Source organism: Lissotriton vulgaris, chromosome 1_1 (genome assembly GCF_964263255.1).
Source record: "Lissotriton vulgaris chromosome 1_1, aLisVul1.2, whole genome shotgun sequence".
Classification (NCBI taxonomy): Eukaryota; Metazoa; Chordata; class Amphibia; order Caudata; family Salamandridae; genus Lissotriton; species Lissotriton vulgaris.
Genome location: NC_141685.1, coordinates 27,737,839 through 27,759,377, shown reverse-complemented (window position 1 = coordinate 27,759,377; position 21,539 = coordinate 27,737,839). Strand labels below are relative to the sequence as shown.

The 21,539-nt window shown below is 47.7% G+C and overlaps 1 protein-coding gene across 4 annotated transcripts in view; it reads left to right on the top strand.

The window, feature by feature from the left end:
• LOC147737034 (uncharacterized) overlaps window positions 1-21,539 on the top strand; it is a 227,267-nt gene that overhangs the window by 176,593 nt on the left and 29,135 nt on the right. For 2 of the 4 annotated variants that reach the window (XR_015309263.1, XR_015309259.1), the window contains exon 5: window positions 18,485-18,656. Coding sequence is in view for 2 of the 4 variants with exons in the window: in XM_086959998.1 (XP_086816124.1) it covers window positions 19,826-20,652; window positions 20,728-21,121 (1,221 nt within the window). In the remaining 2 variants the exon portion in view is untranslated. Of the gene's footprint in view, window positions 1-18,484; window positions 21,189-21,539 lie in introns of those variants that run through there. The other 2 variants (XM_086960082.1, XM_086959998.1) reach the window with 2 other exon arrangements.

Genomic DNA, 21,539 nt, shown 5'->3' with positions numbered 1-21,539 from the left:
AAGAGGATTTTCTATTTGACACTTTTGCAGTTTCAGAGAGAAATGTAAAGACACTGCCTATGCTCAAGGGGGTCCTCAAGCATGCGGCGGACATCTTTAAAGAACCTACCAGGGCGAGGGTGGTCAATCCACGTATTGAAAAAAAGTACAGACCAGCACCTGCAGACCCTGCATACATTCGGGGACAGTTGCCTCTTGACTCCCTGGTGGTCGCAAATGCCCGAAAGAGGGCCAACTCCCAAACAACGGGTGAAGCTCCTCCCCCGGATAAAGAGTCCAAGGTGCTAGAGGCAGGAGGCAAAAGGGTAGCTGCGCAGGCTGCCAATTTCTGGCGTATTGCAAATACACAGGCACTATTGGCACGTTATGATAGGTCGCATTACGACACCCTAGAGCAAATTGTGCAACACCTGCCTCCACAGTTTCAAGAGGGCACCAAAATGATTATACAGGAGGGACAACTGATCTCCAACGCAGCCATAAAGTGTGCACTGGATGCCGCGGACACAGCCGCTAGGACCATTAACACTAGCGTCATGCTGAGACGACAGGCGTGGCTCCGCATATCGGGGTTTAAACCTGACATTCAGACAACCATACTTAATCAACCAGCCAATCCTGATAGACTGTTTGGTCCAGATGTTGACACCACCTTAGAAAAAATTAAAAAAGACACCGAAACTGCCAAATCTATGGGGGCCCTTCAATCACAACAGTTTCGTGGCAATACTTTTCGTCGCTCAGGTGCACGTGGAGTCACCAGAGGACAAATGGGTCAGCAGTCACAATTCTCTAGAGGTGGAGCACAATCCTCGTACCCCAAACAGAACAAGGGGGGCTACAGAGGAAACAGCACCAGAGGACGCGGCAGAGGGAACAACAACTCACGCGCCTCTACCCCAAGCAAACAGTGACTCTCTGTCACTGCCCCCCGACCACTTAACACCTGTCGGGGGGAGACTACAACAGTTCCTGCCCGTCTGGTTCAACATCACCACAGATAGGTGGGTGCGACATCTTGTTCAGTACGGTTATTGTCTAGAGTTAAAATCCACTCCACCCAACATTCCACCAAGGCAAAGGCCTATGTCCACAGAGCACTTGCACTTATTGCAGCAGGAAGTGGTAGTGATGCTGCAAAAAGGAGCAATCGAGCTCGTACCAGTGGGGGAGGAAGGCACATGGGTATATTCCCTGTACTTCCTTATTCCAAAGAAGGACGGTTCTCTCAGACCAATTCTGGATCTCCGTCCCCTCAATCTCTATATACTGTCCGAACATTTCCATATGCTTACACTGCAACAGATTCTTCCCTTGTTAAACCAAGGGGACTTCTTAGCAACCTTAGACCTCAAGGATGCTTATTTCCACATTCCACTTCACCCGTCCCACAGAAAATACCTCAGATTCACAATCCAAGGCAGGCATTATCAGTTCAAGGTCCTACCCTTCGGAGTCACCACGGCCCCAAGGGTGTTTACCAAGTGCCTGGCGACAGTGGCAGCGCACCTCAGGAGGCAGAACATCCATGTCTACCCCTACCTGGACGACTGGCTCGTTCAAGCCAAGTCGGAACAGCAGTGCGCCGCAAACATGTCAACCACCATTCACATACTTCACGACTTGGGTTTCTCGTTGAATTACCCAAAGTCGCATCTTCAGCCGGCACATGTCCGGCAGTTTCTAGGTGCGACAATCAATACCCTGACGGCCACAGCTCAACCAAACCAAGTCAGGATAGAGAGCATGCAATCTCTAATCCGAAAGTTCAGACCACAACACTCACTTCCAGCGAGAGTGTTCATGCAGTTGATAGGCATGATGGCCTCCTGCATCTTCATAGTCCCTCACGCACGGTTGCATATGCGCCCGCTCCAGGAGTGCTTAGCGAATCAGTGGACACAGGCTCAGGGACAATTAACAGACCTAGTGTTGGTTACCAGTCGGGCATACGACTCTCTGCATTGGTGGACTCCACACAACCTTTGCAAGGGCCGACTGTTCCAGGAGCCAGTGCCACAGATTGTCCTAACAACGGACGCATCTCTCCAGGGATGGGGAGCTCATCTGCTCAATTTCACAGTGCAGGGACTATGGACAACGCAGCAACAGAAGATGCACATCAACTATCTAGAACTGATGGCGATCTTCATGGCGCTCAAGTCCTTCATTGTACATCTGTGCAACAAAGTGGTGTTAGTCCGGACGGACAACATGACCGCGATGTACTACATACAGAAGCAGGGGGGCACCCACTCACCGCAGCTGTCTCATCTGGCTCAGAGCATGTGGAAGTGGGCCATTCAGAGGAACATCTTCCTCATGGCGGAGCACCTCCCAGGGAAGGACAATCAGATGGCGGATCTGCTCAGCAGATACAGCCATCAAATGCACGAGTGGGAGATACATCCATCAGTACTCCAGCCGTACTTCCAAAGGTGGGGTCATCCAGAGATAGACCTGTTCGCCACAAAGGAGAACGCAAAATGCCAAAGCTTCGCCGCCAGGTTCCCACACCCGCAATCGCAGGGCAATGCGATATGGATGAACTGGTCAGGCAAATTTGCGTACGCTTTTCCGCCGACACCTCTGATACCACTGGTGGCGAAAAAACTAAGGCAGCACTCGATGACACTCATCCTAGTTGCTCCAACGTGGGCGCGCCAGGCCTGGTACACCACGTTCCTCGAACTCTCAGTGGTTCCGCATCAAAGACTGCGCCTCACGCCCAGGCTTTTGACGCAGAACCATGGAGAAATTCAGCATCCAGATCCGCAACAGCTCAACCTGGCGATCTGGCTCCTGAAGTCTTAGAGTTTGGGTACCTCAACCTACCTCCTGAATGCATGGACATCATCAAGGAGGCAAGGAAACCAACAACCAGAGCATGCTATGCGGCAAAATGGAAGCGTTTTGTCATTTACTGCACCACCAATGACATCAACCCGCTAGATGCATCTATCCCTAACATCATTTGCTACCTGTTGCATCTTTACAAGTGCAAGCTAGCGTTCACTTCGATTCGGATACATCTATCCGCCATCGCAGGTTACCTTCAAAATAGGCAGCATCTCTCTATCTTCAGAGTGCCTGCCATTAAAGCTTTCCTTGAAGGTCTGAAACGAGTCATTCCCCCAAGAACACCGCCAGCTCCGGTGTGGAACCTCCATGTGGTCCTCACCAGACTGATGGGACCACCATTTGAGCCACTACACTCGTGTGAACTACAATTCCTAACGTGGAAAGTAGCTTTCCTGATTGCTATTACGTCACTGAGACGTGTTAGTGAGCTACAAGCGCTCACAATACAAGAGCCATTCATTCAAATTCATCCAAATAGGGTAGTGCTACGTACTAACCCCAAATTCCTTCCAAAGGTGGTGTCACAGTTTCATCTCAACCAAACTATAGACTTGCCGGCATTCTTCCAAAACCCGCAAACGGTAGCGGAAAGAATGCTCCATACGTTAGACGTACGGAGGGCGTTGATGTACTACATAGCCAGGACACAACACTTTAGGAAAACAATACAGCTTTTTGTTGCCTTCTCACCACAACACAAAGGCAACCCAATTTCCAAAGCAGGAATAGCCAGATGGATCGTTAAGTGCATCCAAATTTGTTATCACAAGGCCAAGCGCACTTTAACAATACCCCCAAGGGCGCACTCCACACGCAAATTGGGGGCATCCATGGCTTTCCTAGGGAACATTCCTTTAGAGGACATTTGCAGAGCAGCCACGTGGATTACACCACATACCTTTACAAAACACTACTGTGTTGACGTGCATTCCAAGCAGCAAGCTGCTGTAGGACAGGCTGTTCTCAAAACACTTTTTCAGGTTTCTGCAGCTGGCACGGGCAACCGCCGCTGATGGAGGGACTGCTATATATTCTATGCTAAGATATGAATTTAGCAGCCCACATGCCTCGAACTGAATATGCTACTTACCAGTATGCATCTGTTCTTGGCATGTAGGGCTGCTAACATTCATATCGCCCACCCTCCTCCCCGGTGCCTGTCGCAGCTGCAGATATACTATTGTATTCAATCATTAGAATGGACATCATTTACACTTTACACTCCATCTTCTGCCACAATGGCGAAAAACAATCTGGGGATGGAGCCGATGCCCATGCGCACTGTAGTCCAGGGGAGGAGCCACCTATCTCAGGACACTTCGAAGACTCTTCCAGGACAACAATGTGCGATCATCCGGACCCAACACTAGGCGGCGATCTAATGCTAAGATATGAATGTTAGCAGCCCTACATGCCAAGAACAGATGCATACTGGTAAGTAGCATATTCATTAGGCGACGGGGGGAGGGGCAGCGCGTTTAGACACGAGCATCCATCAGGCCCCGCAGCTCAAGACCTCTAGTCAGACCCCCCCACAAGACCTCTCCCGAGCCCGCCTTTGGACAGGCACGCCCCTCCCCTTTTAATAGACAATATATAAAACCAATAACTGGTCATCACTCACGAGATAGCCCAGTGAGTCAACGCTCGCACTGAGATCCCACTGACCTACAAGTCACTAATTCAGGCATGGCTGGATCGGACTGCCATCTTTCTGAAGTCGGTAAATTGAGTAGCATAAGCTAAAGTAACACATCCGGCGGCTCATTACAGCGCTCAGAAATGGCATGTGCCGTGTGAAGCACTACATAATGTTTTATTAAATATGTTCCGAACACATCCTTCAATCCCCTAGAGCAGCGAGGCAAGATCAGAAGACACCCCCACCCCCTAAAAAAAATTAAACACACATCAATAACACATAAGAACATAGTAGCTCTGCCTCGTTCAGTCACCTCCCGCTCCCTCCACCACCACCCTGAAAGCGAAAAGCCTCTGCCACCACCTTACCAAGAAAAGAAAACAAGTACTGGTAAAGCCAACAGGTCTAGCCTCTGGGTCCCATTGACTTTGCCAAGGCTTCTGGGGGATGCTGTGCAAAAAAACATTTTTTGCTGATCCTATGCACGCCTGATGGCAGATGCCAGTCTATAAAATGATGCGGGCGCTATTCCTTTTTAGGTCTCTTCTAAGCCTTCCCGTAGGGATGATGGGCGAGATTATAGTAAGGCTTTCGAAAAGTCTCCCCAAACTGCGGATTAGGTACAGTTCATGTGAGCTGGGCGCGTGCACATCCCCAGCATCATCGCACACCCACACCATTTGTCTGAGCCTCGGCATCAGACTTCAAAGGAAGCCGCTCCCCCGCCCCCACCACGCAATGCCGAGAGCTTGTTTTTCTCCTTATTACTGTTTTGCCTACTGTCTTTCAGTATGTGGAAAACCTCTGTAAACCACAGTGAAACTGTGCCATGGAAATAGTACATATACTCCCCCTTCTCCATAAATTAAAGACTAATAGTGGCAGATACAGTCCGACTAATAGGTTTCGGGAATTTAATATTAACTACGGCCTGCAAAAAAGAAGAGTTTAAAGCTTGCTATAATGAGCTTTAAATTTCCACATTTTTTTGGTAACTGAACATATTAAATCGACCGTCATCCCCGCCCCTCCTTCTAAGCGTGGCTTTGCCAACAGCCAGATACTCTTGATGACTAGAGCCCTTTAGCTTTAATCCCCATGCTTTCGCCCTATGTTGAGTTTCTCTCCCTCAGTACTACAGAAGAAATGTCACTACTTTGCAAATTGTCCTATGCAATGATGTTCCCTTTGATGTGGCTTGTGTGTGATTTACATATTGGAGACTCGGGGCTGAAGCAGGCGCCTGCCTCAAGACTCCGCTTGCCTCACCTCTCCGTGTTAATTTGTTGACTCACCACCTCTCAGCATCCTCCTCGCCGTGCCACAGCTCGCCAACATTCACCCCCTTCCCTCGCTCGCTCTTTCCCTATTCAGCGCCTCACCTTTGCTTTCTCCCTCCTCTCACTTCCCCTTTCATCCTCCACAATCTCAGCTTAATCACGGCGTCTCTGCTTCTTCACTGTGTGATTTGGGGCATATTGAACTGCAGCATGAAAATAGAAAATCCAAGCTTAATCACGGCCACAACCCCACACACACACAACCACACATACAACCACACAAACAACCACACACACAACCACACACAAAGCCACACACACAACCACAACCACACACACACACAACCACTAGGCACAGACACCATCAGTCATCAGCGCACGCTTTTACTAGGCACAAACACCACTAGCCGTCAGTGCACACTTCCACCAGGCACACACACCACCAGCCATCAGTGCATAATTTCTACAGGCACAAACACACCACCAGCCTTCAGTGCACACATCAATTGTTAACGCATCCACAATTAACTATTGTAGCAATCGCAGTATGGCACACTTTACTTTTAAACATATTCATGTAAAGCGCAGCATGCCACCATTGCTACAAAAATAAATAACTTTTTTTGGCCTACAATTTATCGACTTTTGTTTCAATTGGTGTTGCAATATTTAGCAATGCCAATAGCTCACACTTAATTAATGCGAGACCTATTGCATTGCAAATGCTTGTTCTCTTATTCAGGACCACCAGGGAATACCTGGCAGTCGTGATGAGAATTTGTTTTTAAATGAATCCCACTTCCTGGGAGTAAATTAATCAGGGAGAAAGTTCCAAGGGTGTCAGTGTGATTAGTTATTGGTTTTTTAAAACCAACTCCAGCTTTGAAAGCGTGTTTTTGAAAAACATAAAAGTTGGTGAATGTCCGCCAGAAACATCCCCAAGGGATCCAGAGAATTGTAGATCAACTTCCTATAGATGGTTAAGATTGCTTTTTCCGTCATGGGATTAGTTAGCATCTGGTCCTCCAGTGGGGATGCATCAGGATACTTCCCCCCTTCCCAGATGTGACCTTGCAGAGCGTGACCCACCTACAAATGTCAGAACCGTTTTTAGTCACCTAATTCATACCTTTGTTGTAGGATCGTGAAGGACACAAGTGCCTGTCCCCTCCACACATCGCCCGGCCGTTCTAAGCTAATCAATCCCCATTTTGTGAAGCCCTGCAATCCTCCCACTGCACTTAAGAGATCACCATCATACCGTGAAGTAATTTCAGTCAGCTTAACTTCTCAGCCTAAACACTTGGTAGCCTCTCTTCACACCCTTACCACTGTTTGGGTATGAGTAGGTATGGTGCACTCATACTTTCTTCAATACAGCACTGGGGTGAGGTAACCTCTCTTGCCATGGCCAATCGATCTACCCGGTAAACAGGATCCTCACGGTCCGCAAAAACCCAGTTGTTGACTGCCACCAGCTGCGTGACCCAGTTATACTTGATATACTTGAGAATGCTCCGGACCGCCAGTCCATCTTAATCTCCCCTATACACCTTACTAAGCACGAAGTGCAACCATCCCACAACAGGAGCCAAAGTTCCAAGTCTACCTTTTGAAAGAAAATGTCTGGTGGGATCATAAAAGGACATTTTTTGAGCGTCATAGTTTAAGTAGGGCAACGCGGCCCAGTAAGGAGAGCGGAAGCGCCCGCAAGTGTGGGGCATCCCAGCGAAGCCGGTCTAATTTCTGGAGTATGTTCCTGCCTGTGGCTCCCTTGTAATAAACACGACCAAATATTTATGGTTTAAATCTTTTTAAAACATTTTTAGACAGAAGAAAAACAGGACCCTCAGCTCCCACAACAGAATGCAAAGGAGACCACAAGGTCGCAATGTATAACATTACCACAGGCAAGAAGCATGGAGCGGGTCGACAGAATGAACAAGAGAAGAACAAATAAAGAATTTCCCAAACTAACCCCCCACACGCCCCACCCGTCCCTTGTCCACCGAAAAACGTAAAATTGGAAGGGAAGAGGGAAAAAGGGGAAGGCTACGCCCTGATCAGCGTCGTCTTGTATGACTTTTCGTGGAACTGTCACTAGGAATCTGCTTGTCTGGGAGACGCAGTAGTCGAAGATATCTGGGGCATGTCAACTCTCAAAATTCGGACACCAGGAGGGTCAAGAAGAGTCGCCACAACTCCTGGAACTCTGACCCCCTACCAGCCAGTGTGAGTGTGAGTTTCTCCATACCCAGTATCATCCAAAGCCGTTGAAGCCAGCCAGAGAGTGTAGGGATTCTGGCGGTGCACAAGGGAATGAAGATGTTCTTCAAGGCCGCTCCTATGGCAATCGCTATTAGTCGTTCCCTTCGGGATTTAAGTGGATACATCAATGGATTAGATAGGCCCAGGAGGATATAGGAGGGAAAACGAGGGAGCCGAGTTTCTAAGTGAAGATCTATTTCATCCAGTACTTGGGACCAGTATGGCTGTATGTGGGTGCAACTCCAGAGGATGTGTTCCAATGTTGCTTTCTCCCCGCACTCCCTCCAGCAACAGATCACTACGTCGAGGGTCAAAGCGATGCACGCGCTCCGGCGTATAGTACCAGTTAGTAACTATCTTGGTCAAGGTCTCCGTGAGACCCATATGGTACGCAGAGTGCCGTGCCCTGTGATAAATACCCTCCCATTCCGTATGACTGAAGGTTATCCCCAGGTCCCTCTCCCATCGGGCACGGCATGCATTATAGGTATGATTGGTGGGTCCCAGAAGCATCTTATAGACATCAAAATATGATACACTTATCAGAGGTGCGAGTTATCAGCCATTTTTCGTAAGGGGATAATAGCTATTGCGCTTGTGGCCTAATGTGAGGATGTGGTGCCCAGTGTCAGAAATGAAGGTATGACAGGCGTTCTGTTTCGGGGAGGCCATAGTTTTCCCTAAGCTGTGGAAACTGAATACTACCCTTTAAGTCAAACAGGTGTCCCATGGCTCTGCAAGGGGAGGAATGCCAGGCTCGAAAAGCTCGGGCTTCAGTACCAGGTCGAAACTCTGGGTTGCCGAATAACGGTGTGAGAGGTGATGGGAACGTGGTCAATTGTGCATGAGTATTGGCATGATCCCAGGATTCCAAAATGGTGCTTGTGATGTATGATGCCTAAAGATTGGCTGGCCGGTGAGTCTTGTGTAGAAAGGGGATCTCTTGTAGCGGTCTGCCAGCCACTGCCTGGTCATGAAACAGCCAATGCTTTCCTTTTTTTAATTTTTTTATTTTTGGAAGACCTTTATTTAGAAAAGGGTGCACACAGCTATTCAGCCAAACATCCCGGAGGCATGGCAGCAAATTTAGAGCATCGAACTAGCCAATGCTTTCCTCATTCCAAAGGTTTCGCAATTCTTAAACTCCTGGCAAAAATCTTCCCCTGGATACCTCTGGACTGCCGACGCACAGTCACCCAAGCCCTACTGGTCAGCCGCTTGGATTATGACAATGCCCTGTTCGAAGGGATGAACGAACAACTGTTCTCCCGACTACAGGTCTTACAAAACCAGGCAGCTAAACTGGTTTGCAACAAAGGCAAGCGAGATTCAGCATCCGCATGCCTTAGGAAACTCCACTGGTTACCAATACGCCAAAGGGCTACCTTCAAATTACTCTGCCACGCGCACAGAGCTCTTAACAAAACTGGCCCCACCATCCTCCAAGGGAAAATCGAATTCTATACCCCCAACAGGAATTTAAGATCGAACCAACTGGCCCTGGCTAAACCCAAGCGCATTTACAAAGCAAGGACCGGCGGACGCGCCTTCTCTTATCTAGCCGCAAAAAGGTGGAATGAGTTACCGGTAGAACTCAGACACACCACAAACTACCTTCAATTCAGGAAACAACTAAAAACTCACCTGTTCCCTAAAAAATAACTCCCAGCACAGTCCTCAGCAGTCTCTTCTGTTTACAGCGCCGTGATATCCCCTGGGATGAGTGTCGCGCTTTATAAATACCAGAAATAAATAAATAAATAATAATAATTCCAGCTGCTACCACTCTACCAGGTGGCTCTGAGCTGAGCGGCATAAAAATATGTCTGAAGGTCGGGCACCCCTACTCCTCCCTTTTCCGGACGTAGAATTGCGAACTGGTGGCGGAAGCGCGGCTTGCGGCCGTGCCATATAAAACGTGAGAGGTCTGCATGTGTTTTCTGGATCCAACCAGACGGTGGTCGGAGGGGAAGGGTCTGAAATATGCATATAATTTGGGGGAGGCCAGTCATTTTGATAGCTGCTATCCTACCCAGCCTAGATATTGTGCAGTGTTTCCACCTATTCAATTCCTTTCTGACGCATGTGTCGAAGGTTGGAGTAATTAATGTCGGAAGTGGCCTGAGTGGTGGGAGCAAGCTGGATGCCTAGGTATGGAATTGCTTCATTTGACCACTGCATCAGGTGTTCCTCTTGGAGGTGGGCAAGGACATGTGGAGAAAGGGAGAGATTAAAGGCCAGAGATTTAGCCATGTTAATTTTAAAGCCTGACGCCTGGGTAAAATTGTGTAGTTCTATGAAGAGGGCTCGCACGGACGTGATCGGGTCGGAAAGGGATAGTAGGACATTGTCAGCATAAAGGCTGATGGTATGGGTATCCCCTCCAATAATTAGGGGATGGCGACGGATTTTGATTGCTTGGGGTTCCATATAAAGTGTGGATAGAAGGGGAGACAGGGGGCAACCCTGTCTAGTGCCCCTCCCTATAGAGAACCGGGAAGACGTGTGGCCGTTAACGCGGACTGTCGCCATTGGCGACCTGTAGCAGTTTAGGATGCGGGTGCGGAGCTTTTTACCAAAGCCAGCTACGATCAATACCATCTCCAGATAGGGCCAGTGCACCCGATCAAAGGCCTTCTCTGCATCAATGGGCAGAAGCATATATTCGCCTTTGGTGCGGGATGCTTTCTCTATTAGGTGTTATATGTGCTTAGTGTTGCCGCTGGTCTGCCTCTGTGAAATAAATCCGACCTGGTCAGGTTCGACCAATTGCATCATGTAAGGCGCCAATCAGGTCGCCAGGATGCCGGTGTAAAGTTTAATATCGATATTAAGCAGTTAGGTAGGTCTTTATGCGCTACAGGTTGTCTTGTCTTTTCCGGGTTTCGAGATTACGACCGCTGCCGCCTCCAGCATCTCCACTGGGATCGCGCCAGTGTGTTCGAAAGAGTTGAACAGTTGTGTTAGAGTGGGAGCCAATTGGGTGCAGAAGGTCTTGTAGAAGGTGGCAGTATAGCCATCTGGGCCTGGCGATTTACCCACTTTGAGGCAGGAAATTGCCGAGCTGACCTCCTCCACCTGTATGGGCCTGTCAAGATACTCAGCCTGCGCTGAGGAAAGGGAGGGCATGCTAGATCCAGCGATGTAGTCTGCACTACATTGGGGATCAAGCGGGTCTCCGGTGTAGAGTTCCGTGTAGAAATCCCGAAAGATTTCAGCTATAGTCACATCATCTGTCACTGGCTCGCTCCCTGGCGTATGTATGGTCTGGACCCCTTGTTGCTGTCTAGCCTCGCGGAGTTTGTTGGCAAGAAGGCAACTGCGCCTGTCCCCCCCGGTGTAGTAAGAGTGGCGCAGCCGAAGGGCTGCATATTCCGCTTTATCTTGATCTAGGGCTGCAAGTTGTTTTCTCTCTAGGCAAAGCTGGCGCCATGCTCTGGCCGCCCCGTCCTCTCATGTAGCTGCTCATGGTCTGAGACCCTCTGGGTGAGTTCTGCTCTCTTACGTTCCCTATCTCGATTTTGAGCCGAAGAGATGGCTATGAATTCCCCCCGGAGGACTGTCTTTAAGGCCGCCCACTGCTTAGCTAGGGAAGTGTCCGGAGTAGCGTTGACGGAATGAAAATCTGTGATGGCTTTCTGGATTTGAGTCAGTACAGGTGGGAGCTGCAGCAGCGTGTCACGCAAGCGCCAGTGTCTGAGGGGGCGCGGTGTGCAATGGAGGTGAAAATTAGCCAGGACAGGGGAATGATCCAAGAGAGAGGCCGTCAAAATATCAATGTTGGTCATATGGGTCAGGAGGGAGAAGGAGCCTATAAGATAGTCCAGGCTTGCATAGGTTTTGTGTGCCACTGAGTAAAAGGTGTTGCTACGAGTGCAGGGTGGGAATGTCACCAAAGGTCAGATAATTCCAGCTCCTGAAGCAATGCTTGCCCTGAAGGCGGGAAGACCCCGGCTTGGGTCGTCCTCTGGCAGGAGCAATCTAGGTCATTGTCAAAAACAACATTGAAGTCTCCCCCAATCGGTAAATGCCTATTCGCGGCAGCAGCGGCCACCCTTATAGCCTTGAGAAGGAACATCATCTGCCCCTCGTTAGGTGCATAAATAGATCCTATGACAAAGGTTGTGTCCCCCAACAAAAACTGGGATGTCAGTAAGCGACCCCTGAGCTCTGCTTGCTTCTGTAGCACACTTCCCTAGAAGGATCGTGAGACTAGAATGGCCACCCCTGCTGATTTTGTGGTGTTGGAGGAGAACAACTGGATGGGGAATGCCCTATCCTTCAATTTGTGATGATTGTTGGAGAGGAGGTGGGTCTCTTGGAGTAAGCATATGTCCGCCTTAGAATGCTCAAGGTAATGTAGTATAGCCCTGCGTTTGATTGGGTTGTTCAGGCCACGCACGTTAAGGGTAAGGACTTTGAAAAAATTGTGCGCCATAAGAGATCTGGGATCGAGGAAAAACGCAATGCATGGCGCTGGTCATGTTGTGCAGCCACTAACCTATTAAGGTGGAAGGGAACGTAAAGTGGCCAGCGGTATAGAACAGGACAGTTCGTTAAGGGCACCCAGGGGAGGTGGACGAGGAAACCCAAACCCAACATAAAAAAAAACAGTTCCTGTAGCACTAATGTCTCAGCCAACAACAAAAAGTTCAAAAATGCTGAAAAAGCCCAGTCTCTAGGGTATAGTCCACCAACCCGGAGGAGCCGGGCGGTCGTTGAGTGAGGGCTCATAAAGTGACCAAGGGGAGAGGACCATGTCCACCCGCCATCCGCCAGAAATCAGAGTATCACAGCAAGGGTGCATAATGGCAAGTGTCTCACTCGGTGCCGGGTTTCGTTCTGGCCAGGGCATCGGCTGCGGAGGCGAGGGCCTCCTGTTGCCCCCTCACAACATCTGCCTTATTCGGCTTCGGACACGCCGCCTCCTACTCTAGTTCTGCCATCCTGAGGGTGTGATCTCGGGCCCAGGGCTGCCGTTGTGGCGATCATCGTCCTCATCATCCGGCACTGTCAGGCCCAGCAGCTGACAGGACTCTGTGAGAGAGCGCATCTGGTGAAGCTTGCCATCAAAGCGGAAGATGAGACTGAATGGGTGCCCCCAGGAGTAGGTGATGTTGTGTTGTCTAAGGTGGTCGGTCACCGGGCGGAATTGCCTACGGCGCTGTAGGGTGACTAGGGCTAGGTCCTGGTACAGCACAGGAGAGTGACCTTGATAGGAGAGAGGGTGGAGGGTTCTCGCCTTTGTCAGAGAGGCTTCCTTGGTTTTTAAGTCCTGCAGGCATACTAAAATGTCCGCCGGGGGTTGTTGGGCGTCCTCGGGAGTCCGACTCTGTGTGCTCCATCCAAGACAATGTCCACATCCTGAGCAACAGCCAAGATATGGCGGAAGAGGCCCTGTGTGAAGGCAAAGAGATCTTTGGTATCCTCCATCATCTTTACCCCTTGGATCCGGATGTTGTGTCGACGCAATCTATTCTCGAGGTCCTCCACGTGTGTTTGGAGATCCAGCTGTTGATCTTGGAGCCTCAGTATCTCCTTTTGGAGCATTATCACCTCAATCGTGGTGGAGTCGTGCTTGGTCTCCAGCGTTGCGACCCGCTCCCCCACCTCATCTACGTCTCTGAGTATTTCCCGCATCTCGGCCTTCAGATCCGTCTTCACTGTCAGTATGTCAGCCCTGAGAGTGTTGAAGAGCGATTCTAGGAATTCTTTTGTGATAGGCTCCTCTCCGGCCCAACTCCACAGGTCCAGGAGTCGCAAGGGGTGTTGTGCTCCCAATCTCCGGTTCCACGGGCCCTTGACCAGGAATGCGGCCCCCGCCGTGCAGCAGATGTCGAGGCGGGCAGAGGCCGCGGTGTTGAGAGCTGGCCTCGGCGGTCTCCGTCACGGGCTGCCCCTGTTGTTAGGCCTCTGCCACGTTGGTGATGCAGCCGCTGGACTCGCATTTCTTCGGCCCGTATTCGGCGACCGCTGCGGGTCATCAGTCCACCGACGGTAGGTAGGGACAGAGGGGTCTCCGCCACCGATTTTGGCGCTTCCCAGCTGTTGTAGGAGCGATTAGGTGCTATAAACGGCGGATGGCGAGCAGGCGCTCAGAAGAACACGTCCTGCCTCGGAATCATCTTGGCCACGCCCACGCCCAAATATTTAAAGCCATGTAGTGACACAAGAACTGTGCACCTAAAGTGCAGCCGCAGGGTCCCTGATTCCAGCAGGAATATTAAGGACTTCTTCCAATTGATCTTCTGTCCTAAATAATCTCTAAATATGTGAAAAATGTGTAGGATTCATTCACTCGAGAAGGCTGATTACGTGTCTTACAGCAAAACGTCAGCGTAGAGGGAGATTCTCTCATCCCACTCAGGGCTCGAACATTTCACTCGACCGCTCGCATAGTTGAGTTAAATTTAACAATGCCGAGCTGTTTTTAGGTCCTACTCGCCCTTCCTGGCAAGTAGGAAAACAAACCAACTTTTGTCCTTTGTCTGTGAAAACGGAGCAAATGTGACAAGATAACAAGATTTAAAGGCATTTTTATTGCTCACAAAGTTAATGAGCAATAAAGATGCCTTTAAATCTTGTTATCTTGTCACATTTGCTCCGCTTTCAGAGACGGAGGTTAAGTAGGTTGCAGTTAGGTCGAGGACATTTTTTAAGGTACTAGTCCTGCAGGACTAGTACCATTTTTTTTATTTTTCGAACCCTGCCACTCCTGATCAACTGTAATACCCCATATGAGAGGTCCTGGCGAACCCACGCACGTGTGAAGAGCATAGGAGACAAGGAGCATCCCTGTTGGACGGCAAAGACTCGGGAGACTGTATTATTGACGCCCATGCACGCTAGAAGGGCCACATACAAGAGCGTAACAGCAGCGCCACTGATTCAGCAAAGGAATCCCCTGTTGCATGTGGTACTCCATTAAGGTGTATGAGATATAAGCACCTTCCCTGGTGTGACATAAAGACCGGTTGATCAGGATGAACCACTGTTGAAATTACTATCCGCAGGCAGATCGCCAGGGCCTACGCAAGGACCTTAGTCTCAAAATTAACCAGGGAGATAGGTCTATAAGACCCACACTCAGTTGCTGGTTCGTCCATTGTTAGGATGACCACCACCTCAGACATTCTTTGACCTCTGGGAGACACCCTTATTTTCAGGCAGGCTACTCTGGAGGCACTCCCTGATTTTATCCATCATGCTTTTATATAATTCTAAGGGGAGCTCATTAGGCCCTGTTGCTTGCCCTGTTTGCAAGGTTCTTATTGTCTTATATATTTAGTCTACTGTCAGGTCTTGCTCTAGTGCGTCTCGGTCCTCATTCGTTAGCATTGGCAGGGTCAGGACTTTCAGGAAGTCTCTCCCAGTATTTCTGTCCCCTTGATGTCAGTGTCCTCAAGGATCACTGGCTTGAATTCATCCTATAGCACGCAAGCTGATTCAACAGGCCGCCCGTTCTCCTTAAAATAGAAGTCTGCTCGATCTCTCATACGAGCTTTGAGCGTCTTGTCTTTTAAATATCACGGATCAACCCTTGGGGGTAGGATGAAGTCCACAACCGGACCATCGAGTTGCACCTCCACCAGTGAATGGTCTGAGATTCCCCCTGCTATGTGCGTAGCGGCTCTAAAATCATCTTTATGGACAGTCTGGGTGAAAAGATAGTGCAGGCATGCCAGACTACCATGTGCTGCAGACAGGTGCGTCCGGTTCTGATCCCCTCTTCCCCTCTAGGGGCATTTAGGAGTATCATGAATATAGTATAGGTGCAGTTCTGTCACTCTAGTCACCCCAATGCGTATATGCTCTGTCGTAAGCGTCTTACCCTTTCACAGGTTGAGTCAGTCTGGGAGAAGGAGAAGTGTGGCTCAAGTGGTTGGAGCGGCAGACCCTGATGCAGAGGTCCGGCCCGGACCAGGGTTCAATTCCTCGCCTCGGCTGGTCTTGGGCTCAAATTTCCCCGGACCTGACAATTCTCGCCTCGGTGCCTATTCCAATCATGTAGTCCCACTCTGTAACTCTGGGCAATAGCTTGCTTAATCTCCACAACGGCCCCTCGCAGCGGGATGCTTGGCTTTCACCTTGGGGATGCCCAGTAATGGGCTATCTCGCAGGGGAATACCAGGACGGGTTCCCTAAGCAAGCGCTGGGACGCTTTCGGGCAGCCATGTGCTCTACAAATCAAATTTCATTTCATTTCATTTCATTTCTGGGTCTCTTTCCTGTTTCCCAACACTTGAATGGCACGCCCGAAGACTCGAGAGAGCAGTGACCCACCAGCAGGCTTTTGTGGAGCGCTTTTTCCTGGATATGGTGCTGCATTCAGTAGGGCACCCACTCTGTCTTTTCTGTGCAGTTGCCTGAAGATCAGCAGTCCCAAGGTAGCAGTCACGCCTGGCCTGTCGGTAAGTGCAAACCCTCTGGAGGCCCAACCGTCAGCAATTGAGCCCACACTGTGGCCGGTTGGACCACAGGCGTAAGCTGAGACAGGGTGTTCGACACTGGAGTAGTTGTAGTCCCTCATGGACCTCTGACACAAAGTAGTCAGAAATTCAGCAGCTAAAAGCTCAACACTGGTTCTACAGGAAGTCAGTAGATTCAGACCCTGTTGTGTTAGGAATTTGACAAGTGCAACCTTGAACGGGCCTGTTGGCAGCACACAATCGTCCTACTGGGCCTCAACAATCATGTTGTTGTAAAGTTTTATTTTCTGCCTTGAACTGTTGAGTCCCTCAGACTAGCTGGTCCTGCTTGATGGCTTTCCGGCCCGCCCTACAGATAACGGGGATGTGTTGGACCTTGCTTCTCCCAGGACAGCCTTGTCCTCCTGCTGGATAGTCAAACTTCCTTCCCTTTCACACCAGAAAGGCAGGCTTCTGGGCAGAGTTCTAGGCTCTGCAGGACAGGTACACAGCTTCTCCATTGAGTAATTCAGCCTGCAGGTGATGTCCCTTCAACTTAGATAAACTGTCATGATCTCACCATCGCTGGTGGTACAGCAGGTACCTGAGTACTTTGTAGAGCACATTATTCCTTGGTAACAGAGGACTTTGAACTAGAGTATAAAAGAGGGTTAGATTGTCCCACTTGTATACACAACTGGCAGGCAGGAGATGCTGTTTACTCTGTCGCACTCTCACATTGCATTTATGCTACGCACACCAATACCATAAACATGCACTTGATGTTAGCGCAAAGTCTGGGCACAGGCATAGAAATAGATCATTACATGGGTGTGTCAGTAGAAAGCCACTCCACTGACCATGATTCAAAGATCTCATCAGGCTATTGATCCTTACAACAGGGTGCATTGCCACCACCGCTCTATCTGGGAAAACCATGACGGTCCTTCGCCTTAAATAAGGACACACTTGGTGTGACCCTCCAGGTCACAGGACCGGTCCAAGACCTCTTATAGTCCCTTGTTAGAAGTTGCACAGTACTGGGGTGGCAGAAAAATCTCATGTAATTGTTTTGTGGTAGATTTATCCCAGTAACGTGCAGTTACTCGTTTGACGCCATTGACTGGGGAGTTGCCACGACGAACAGATTCTTCTGCCTGTCATACCACATGCCATTCACTATTTCATAGTGTTTTTCTGCTTTTATTTACCACTTGTTTTAAGCAGGTGATAGATATATGCAGGTGGTTGGTTGGGGGGATAAGGGTGAAGCAGGGGAGGGATGAGGAAAGCATTTTCTAACAGGGAAGAATTGTGTGTTTCCCCCAGTTAGTAAAAAAAAACAGCATAAGTCTTGGCTGAGTCTTGTGCGTCTTTTCAGTCTAATTTTTCTGTCTGGAAAAAAATGGTGTCCTGTTTTTCTGCACCCGGTTCATCCAGGTGCAGAAAAACCTAACAACTGATAATCAAGTGGAATAAAATGAACACATGAAAGTACGCCTTAATTTCATTGCCCTTGATTCATACTCTGGACCATAGTTGAGGGATAGAACTAGGCATAGTCCTTGCAACACACAATAGATTTGTGTGCGGCAGAGGCCAGAACTCAAAAGTCAGGATACCAGATACAAGTAGGTGGTAACTCATGGCAGCGGAAAATACCTGTTGTCCGTGGAGGGGAAATTCCCATTTCAAAAATCTACATTAAAATTAATTAATAGTATTCTTTTTTAAATATCTGTTTGGTGTCAGTCCGTATGACTTTAATATCTGCCTTTGGGGTTCTATGTTACAAGTCCATAGGGTACATGTATCCTTTGTGAGCTTAATACAATGTTGGAAATTTCTCCAAATCCTCACTCCTACATCCAAGCACTCTCAGGCTACCATTCTACACTCTGCTCTGTCTGAAAAACAGCTCAACATTTTCAAAATTCTGCAATTCTGCACTGATATGGCTTGTAAATAATTTTTGGGGAAATTTACATGTATTATGTATTAACTATTTAATTTTAATACTATAGGTGATTGAAATTACGGACGAAGAAAGCAAGATTTAGCACCAGGCAACTGAATGTTAGTGCCATAAGAAGGATTATTTTTGGAAAACTGAAGGACATCCAGCATTCTAAGTTTAAACAATTTCCAGAAACTAGGTGTGGCGAGGAAGTGGGAGCTGAGGAAAGTACTATACCTGTAAGTGAAGTCTCTAATTTTGCATTTCGTTAACCCAGAACAAAGTCATATCTGTCCACACAGCATCAGAAATAGTACCAGAAAGACCAATCACAACATCCTCATCTGAAATATTATCAGAAAGACAAATTGCCTCAGCATGACAAAATAACGTTCATCTAAAGCATCATGTAATTTCAGAGAGGAAGCACACACTGCATAAAATAAAGATATAACAAAAGGTTTCTCCTGCATACCATCAAAGAAAAGACTCTGAAAGAAGACTCCGAAGCTGACACGTTAACAACCAAAAGATTGTTCAACAACCGTTTTTAACCAGTTACACAAGTTTGAGACTATCTGCCTTGGGATATAACACCTCGACCCACTCTGCTCACTCTGGCGAAAACCTTAAAAATCCACCACTTGTTTTCATGACCATCTCAAATTATTTCCTTTTTAATGTGTACTGTTCTGTAATTCTATGTAAATCACTTCAACATTATCTGTTGTGCAAGAGTGATATGTAAAAACTGATTAAATGAGCACCGTTGCGCTATAGCTAATGTAAATAAATCCTCGTCTTCAGAACTACACCTTACACCAAACATAGAAAGGGTAAAATTAACTGATGTTCTGTGACTGGTGAGCCACAATAGTACTGTGCATGTTCTAATGTTCTCAGTTGCTGCCATTATGTCGGTGCAAAAAGGTGCTCATCAGTTTAATCATTAAATATCAGACTAACACCTTATCACTGCATTGTTAAGAACCTATACAAATAGATTTGAGAAAAACTTCAGTCACAAAATAAGTTGCTGCCGGAGAGGCTATAACCAAAAGACTTTTATCTGCTAGAAACATTTCGACAGGTGTTACAGGGCTGCTTCTAGACATATTTTGCTCAATTCAAGTGTTAAGAAGATTAGACACAATTTCTTTTAGAGATAAATACTGAACATTATCTAAACAAGCCCGACTCTAAAATCGGGTTCACTAGTACCGTGGCATATAAGCAAGAGAAAACTAAATGTAACTCTAGGAATACACCTTATAAAAACACGTGCTGTGAGAACAAATTCAGTGTTTAAACCTGCCTCAATCCAAGCAAAATAACCCAAGTTGGGGAAATAAGTTACCTGTGCCAAAAAAGATTCAGCCATCAATCTCATCTCACTGAATTTGAAAGAATGCACACTGAGAAAAACCTCTCTCAGTGCTCAGAGTGCCACAAAAGTTTCAGCAGTAAATATTATCTCACTGAGCATATGAGAATCCACACTGGGGAAAAACCTTATCAGTGCTCTGAATGCCAGAAAAGGTTTAGTATCAAAGCGAGTCTATATCAACATGCATTAACCCACTCTGGGGAAAAACCTTACCAGTGCTCTGAATGCCAAAAAAGTTTCAGCTGTAAATCTTATCTCACTGAACATATGAGAATCCACACTGGGGAAAAACCTTATCAGTGCTCTGAATGCCTGAAAAGGTTTAGTATCAAACCGCTTCTTTATCGACATGCATTAACCCACTCTGTGGAAAAACCTTACCAGTGCTCTGAATGCCCAAAAAGTTTCAGCCGTAAACCTTATCTCACTGAACATATGAGAATCCACACTGGGAAAAACCTCTCTCAGTGCTCAGTGTGCCAAAAAAGTTTCAGCAGTAAATCTTATCTCACTGAGCATATGAGAATCCACACTGGTGAAAAACCTTATCAGTGCTCTGAATGCCAGAAAAGGTTTAGTATCAAACGGAGTCTATATCGACATGCATTAACCCACTCTGTGGAAAACCCTTATCAGTGCTCTGAATGCCCAAAACGTTTCAAACTTAAATCACTTCTAATTGCACATTTGAGATTCCACACTGGGGAAAAACCTTATCAGTGCTCTGAATGCGAGAAATGTTTCATTGACAAAAACAGGCTCACACGGCATACAAGAACCCACACTGGGGAAAAACCTTATCAGTGCTCGGAATGCCAGAAATATTTCAATGAAAAATGCCATCTCACGCTGCATATAAAAACCCACACTGGGGAAAAACCTTATCAGTGCTCTGAATGCCAGAAATGTTTCTCTGACAAAAGAAGACTTACTAAACATACTAGGACCCACACTGGGGAAAAACCTTATCAGTGCATTGAATGCGACAAATGTTTCAGTGACAAATGCAATCTCACTCATCATGTAAGAACCCACACTGGGGAAAAACCTTATCAGTGCTCTGAATGCCAGAAATGTTTCTGTGACAAAAGAAGACTCACTAAACATACTAGGACCCACACTGGGGAAAAACCTTATCAGTGCATTGAATGCGCCAAATGTTTCAGTGACAAATGCAATCTCACTCATCATATAAGAACCCACACTGGGGAAAAACCTTATCAGTGCTCTGAATGCCAAAAATGTTTCCGCCTTAAATCTAGTCTCACTGAACATGTGAGAATCCACACTGGGGAAAAAAAATTATCAGTGCTCTAAATGTCAGAAAAGATTCAGAGGTAGAGATGGTTACATACACCATAGGAAAACTCACTATCAACAATGATTTAGTGCTCCAAATGCCAGAAAAGCATCAATTTTAAACGCAATCTCACACTACATGAGCAGACGCACACAGGGGAAAAACATTACCAATGTTGGGAATGACAGAAATTCCTATTTAATAGGCACAGCTTCACTAACCATAAGCGACTGCATACTGATGAAAAACCTCATGAGTGCTCTGAATGCCAGAAAAGCTGCAGAGAAAAACGGTATCTCACCATGAGAAACTCCACACTGGAGAAAATCCTTATGCCATAAAAGCTTGAATCTGAAAGACAGTGTTATGCTTCATGAGAGATCCCACTCTGGGGAAAAACCTTATGAGTGCCCGAAATTTAAGCAAAGTTTTGGT